Consider the following 6,000-nt stretch of genomic DNA (forward strand, 5'->3'; position numbering starts at 1 on the left):
CACCAGCTGTTGTCCTGTCCACCGCGTGGACGTGGCTGGCTGTCAGCAGGCTTAGCCAACACTGTGCCTTGCATATGAAATCGGACATAGGCTGCTGTCCCCTCTGGGGAGTTGGCTTCCTCTGAGCCCCCAGCGGCACCAACTGCCCCACCTCGCCCCTGAAACAAGCGGCCCCTTTTGATACAGGCCAAATATCCAAAAGAAGCGAAACTCCACGCAGTTAAGACCCCAAGCCGGAATTCAAACCGTGGTCAACCGCTGGTCTCACGTGCAGTCAGGCAAAGCAACATTTCAACAACTTTCAACTCCATTTCTAGAAACACTCTCATGTTACCAACATATTAAGTCATTTCTTGTCCTAGACACTTGGGCTGCACGATATTGGAAAAACATGCGGTATGCGATATAGTTGCTGAATATAGCGATATCGATATTATTGCGATATTTAATATGTACCTAAAGAAATTACATTTTCATTATCTAATGTATGAATTGCATTTTTTTCATGCGGCAAAATAATCAAACTCAATGTATTGGCAGTGCATATTTTCATTAAGTACACCGTGTTCCAACTATGTTTTGCATTTGTATTATTAGGGTTGGAACCCCCATGGAACTTGGGGCATGGAAACCAAATAAAAAGAGAGGGTGAGGAGGTGATTATTATTATTATTTTTTCCAGAGAATGCAGTAGTGAATTGTATCAGTCAGTTCCTCTCCTCAAACTGTCTTGTCTCCTTTTTTGTCATGTTTAATACATGTCAAACAGGTAAACCTGACAGTCTGACTGGTCAAATTCAGATAAAAGCATCAAATTCCATATCAAACTTATTGCGGAGGCCAATATCGCGATGTCGATATTTTTTCGATATATTGTGCAGCCCTACTAGACACACAGCTTAGGAGTGTTTCCCACATGTGAACTAGCAAGAAACCAGAGAGAACTCTCGTCTATTACTGACTTATGGGGGCGGGAATTCATAAGCTTCAGCTTCTTCCCGCCGGCTCTTTTAATTTTCGGTTTGTCCGAAAGGAAAAATGAACAAATAAAACAAAGACTTCGCTTGTTTCAAACTCATTAGCTTATCTCCGCAGCTGTTTTATCTTGACAAAAAAAAATGCTGTATTTTCATTACAAAAATACAAGGGCCTTGTAGAAATAGTTTTTTTTCCTAGAGCTCATGTAATATTCCAAGAAAAAAAAAAAAATCAGAAATTTACAAGAAATAAATTCACAGATTTGTGACATTATAAAGTGGCAAATTTGCGAGAAAAAAACTTCCAAGACGTAGCGGAGCTACTGTCTGGACGGGGTACTGGTTTTTGTCCACCAAAAGTTATATAACGTGAAGATTCATTGGTTGTTAATAGAACAATCTTTATAAAATGAAAAGGCAGGATGGAGACGGATTTCTAAACTGTACTCGTTACACATGGCAAGCTACGGAGACAACACTTCCTGACCTCCTGTCAGCTGACTAACACTAACCAATCAGAAGCTAGCAGACTTTATGTAAATGCAAGTCAATGACTGACAACAGCAGATTCAACACATCAATTTAGTGACTTGAAAACCTGACTGAAAAGTATTGGCACAAACATCTGAATGTGTTACGTGTATTTCTCGCAAGTTTAGCAGTTTTTTTTCTCACAAATCTGCAAATTTATTTCTTATAAATTTACGTTTTTTTGTTTTGTTTTGTTTTCAAATTAGCCACTTTATAATGTCACAAATTGCAAGATTTTTCTCGTAAAGTTCCCCCCCCCCCCCCCTCTAAAAAATATATTTTTATATACCGTATTTTCCGCACTATAAGGCGCACCTTCAATGAATGACATATTTTAAAACTTGTTCCATATAAAGTCGCTAAAGTAATTGGCTGGCAACCAGTCCAGGGTGCCCCCCGCCTACTGCCCAGAGCCAGCTGAGATGGGCGCCAGCACCCCCCGCGACCCTTGTGAAGAATAAGCGGTCAAGAAAATGGATGGATGGATGGAAGTCGCTAAAGTAGAGGCTGGGGTTACGTTATGCATCCATTAGATGGTGTTGTGCTAAAGGGAATGTCAACAAAACAGTCAGATAGGTCAGTCAAACTTTATGAATAGATTACAAAGCAGCTTTCTGACAACTCCAAAATGAATAAACAGCTGTTTGATTATTTTCTCTCAGGTAAAGTATTAGTATTAGCCAGCGATCCAAGATGGCGGCATCTCCGATCGCGCAGGGTCACCGATAGCGTCTTGACAGCGAGACCTGCTGCGGCTCAATATCGATCCATATATAAGGCGTACTGGATTAGAAGGCGCATGGTCAGCTTTTGAAAAAATGGAAGGCTTTTAGGTGCGCCTTATAGTGCGGAAAATATGGCATATGTGGCCTTAATGTACTTCCAAAAAGACGAGCTTCAAACTCAGCTTCCAGAAAGTGAAGGACTATTTTCTTCTATTGAGACTTGTGCAAGCGCGTCTCGGAAGGAAGCTCTTAAAGGAGTGTCTGCAAGGGAGGAGTGTGGCAATATCATTTCCTGTGTCTGTCTGCATTCGAGACTGCTGCTAACGCTGCTGTAACAGACTCATGAATATTCACAGAGGCCTGTACAGTTCCGCTGCGTGCCGACAGCTCGCAGATGGCAGTCAGTTGTTTCTTGGGAGCTAAAAAGGCATAAGGCAGCAGCGTCGTCGTCGTCGTCGTCTGGCACTTTCTGCTCGCGTGCTCCAAGAAGCATTTTCAAAGCGTCTTCGCTTAAATGTGCTGACAAAGGGGAGCTCTGTTGCCGTAAGTTTCACAGTTTTCCTCAACTCCTACCCAGCATGTATTCCCTCATTAGCGTTTCTTGAAACAGGGTACTAGGGGGGATGGTGGTTGGATAAAGGAGTCAGATTAAAAAGCAAATGAGCCTTTGGCATAACACTCGGGTGCCCTGTGGGCTCTTCGATGAAAAATAGAAGAGGCCCTCGAAAGTGGGGTCCTTAAAGGTGCGCCCACTCGAGCTCGAATGAACGTGTGTGCCAAGAGTGGGTATTCACCATGCGTGGCAGGACTTTGGCACTCTCTGGGACATCAAGGGACTCTCGCGTTTCCCTTTCTTTCGCATGTTCCAAAGAGAGAATCAAGAGACGAGATGCTAACAAACACTTTGCTTCCTCGGTCCGATCAAACCGAGTGTTTTGCCCCACGAGTCCACTCACAGGCTGGAGTAAAATGAAAGTAAGGGAGGGGGAGGACCGTGCGTGTTTGTGTGTGTCAGAGGTGGCTTGCTGGCCTGGGGTCGGTGGATGTTTGGGGGAGGGGCGGGCCCGATGTTTGCTGAATGCTGCTCTTTGTTGGGATCATATTATGTTTCCACCACAATACTTGTAAAGCCCGCTTCATCAACCCCATTCATGTGTAACAGTTCATGCAAATGGCATCACTAGTCTTTTTTTTCTTTTTTTTTCCGAGGGGTGGGGTGGGATGGGGGTGGGATTCTTTTATCAATCTCCCACACAAACTTCTCTCTTTCTCCTCCCCGCAAACTCCTACCGGCACATCAGTTGTCTCATTATAATACACGTCTGTCAAGTTGCTCATACTTGACATTTATCGTCAATGCGACCTCACTCACGGCGAAATATCTTATATTTTGCGATGATCGCCATAATAACTGCCACCAGAGTTCCAACTACGACACACAAATCAAAGCTACTGAAAAGGTTTTCCACTGGCATGCAGAGGAAGATGAAATATCATCTTTCGTTTTGTTTCTTTCCTTTCACCTGAAACAGACGTTTTGTTTACACAGTCCTTGTGAGGCATTTGTTGGTCAATGGGATTGTATTTACAGTAAGGCCCAATAAAACAGAGCCTGAGAGGTGCTCCCCTTTCAAATAATGGCTTTATTGCCACCAGAGGTGTTTTAGTGTCATCATTTGTATAGGGCATAATTAGCAATAACTTGCCAATGATGGCCTAACGCTCATTAAAACGCACACGCGCAACTTTTGACCAATGCATTAGCAAGAGGTAACTTTCCATTTGACCAAAGAGTAATAAGTTTCTTGGGGTCGTTGGGTGGAAAACAAAACATGCACCCTGAAGCCACCCATCACAGTTGCTGCAAATGTCATTATTTGTGCCACTCCCTTGATTAACAGTATGAGCTCCATTACGAGCGCAATTAAACGTGCACAGACATCTTGTTAAAACAGATCAGAGCTTTGTTTTTTTTTGTTTTTTTTTCCCCCCCTGAATCACGCCAACTCACCCTGGACGACGCTTTCCTCTTGTACTTGTTGGCGAAGTCAAACTTCTCCTTGATGTCGTCCAGGAGCTGCTCCAAGCGGCTCTTCTCCTCCTTGCCCGTGTAATCCTGGCCCAGGAGCACGTAGGCCCTCCAGTTGGCCGAGTCGAAGCCCCAGTGGCAAGTCCGGTTCTCCTGCGCCTTGTGGCTGTGCACCACGAACTTGTGCGTGGGGTACATGAGTCTGCAGTCCATGCACTGGATGCACGCTGCGTTGGGGCCGGTGTACAGCTCGGGGACGAACAAGCCCTTGCACTTGCCGAAGCACTCGTGGTAGATTTTGAAGCTCCTCTCGGTGAGCTCCAGCTCCAGCGCTCCTCCGCCGCTCCTCGCCTCCTTCTTGCAGCGAGGAGGGAAGGCGCCCCCGTAGATGAGCGCGTTGCACAGCCGCTCGGCGTCCGTCTTGGTGATGAGGCCGCAGGAGGGCGCCGAGAAGGGCAGGATGCCCATCACCTTGAGGATCTCCAGCTGGTCGGCGGTGCACCGGGAGCAGTAGATGTGCAACTCGTCGCACACCGAGTTGATCTGCTGCAGGCTGAAGTCCCGCAGGACCGTGTTGAGGATCTGGGGCAGACACAGCCGCTTCTCCCCTCCGACCACGAAGCACGAGATGGTCTCGCCCTCCAGGACGGTCTCGCACCTCTCCGTGGAACGGTCCGACGGGATGAAAAGCGGCCCGGGCATCACCGGCGGCGGCAGATGTTGCAGGACCGGCTCGGGCTCCTTCCCGTCCTTCTTGAAGAGAAGCTCATGTTGCCAGCGGGCAGAGAAGGCGGCCGGACCCCCGAGAGAGCTCATAGAGCTGAGGTGAAACTGCTTGAGAGTCTGTTGCAGTCCCGGATGAGGCTGGAAGCTCTGCCGACTTACAGTCTCCATTTTCCCCCTGCAACTTTACCAGCGAACAGCCCTCTTGTCTTCGACTCGGGACCGCGAGAGTCTGGTCGCGCCTGAAACGGATAAATCCACCGCGTCCGAGAATTGGCCAAAACTCCGAAGCACTTCATCAAACATTTAGTTTAGAAAAAGAAGAAAAAAAAGGCTCCGTGGGCGAGTTCGCGCTTGTATTCCCGTGACGAGCGAACGAACGCCGGTCAGTGGCTCCCTGAAGCGGCTCCCATGTCCATGTCGGATAGAAGGGGGTCTGGCTTTCCAAACTCTTCAAAAAAAGACCCCACAAAAAGTTCCCTGCGCCTAATTCCGAAAGATATCGATTTAAAAGAAATTAAAAGCGCTTGTAGAAAGTCAATATTAGTTGGATTCAAATCCTACTTTCGGCTCTTTCGGCTCTCGAGGACCGCTCCGTCGGCCCCCGCAGTTCACTGTGACTGTATGGAGATGAGCTCTCTCTCTTCCCCCTCCCCTCTCTCTCTCTCTCTCTCTCTCTCTCTCTCTCTCTCTCTCTCTCTCTCGCCCAGTCTGAGTCTCTCGGTCGCACGCACGCGCGCACGCGCGCTCCCCTCCGTGTTTGTGTGTCTGGCTCAGTCACTGAATCCCAGCCAGGAATGTGAGTGACTCTGCAGGCACGGCTGTTCCAGGAACAAGCCTCCACCCCCTCGCTGCTGGCCTGCACATAGGCAGAGGAATCTATCTATCTATCTATCTATCTATCTATCTATCTATCTATCTATCTATCTATCTATCTATCTATCTATCTATCTATCTATCTATCTATCTATCTAGCTAGCTAGCTAAAAATAAAGTCAATTTCTGTGCTATCAGA

At 47.0% G+C, this 6,000-nt stretch overlaps 1 protein-coding gene across 1 annotated transcript in view; it reads right to left on the minus strand.

Moving 5' to 3' along the window:
* The window catches only part of skia (v-ski avian sarcoma viral oncogene homolog a), an 85,255-nt gene extending 79,661 nt beyond the window's left edge, over window positions 1-5,594 (minus strand). Inside the window, exon 1 of the mRNA XM_077511927.1 lies at window positions 4,245-5,594. Within this exon, the coding sequence (XP_077368053.1) occupies window positions 4,245-5,156 (912 nt within the window). The 5' untranslated portion in view covers window positions 5,157-5,594. The remainder of the gene's footprint in view (window positions 1-4,244) is intronic.
* Window positions 5,595-6,000: the final 406 nt, after the last annotated feature.

The sequence above is a fragment of the Festucalex cinctus genome, chromosome 2 (genome assembly GCF_051991245.1).
Source record: "Festucalex cinctus isolate MCC-2025b chromosome 2, RoL_Fcin_1.0, whole genome shotgun sequence".
Classification (NCBI taxonomy): Eukaryota; Metazoa; Chordata; class Actinopteri; order Syngnathiformes; family Syngnathidae; genus Festucalex; species Festucalex cinctus.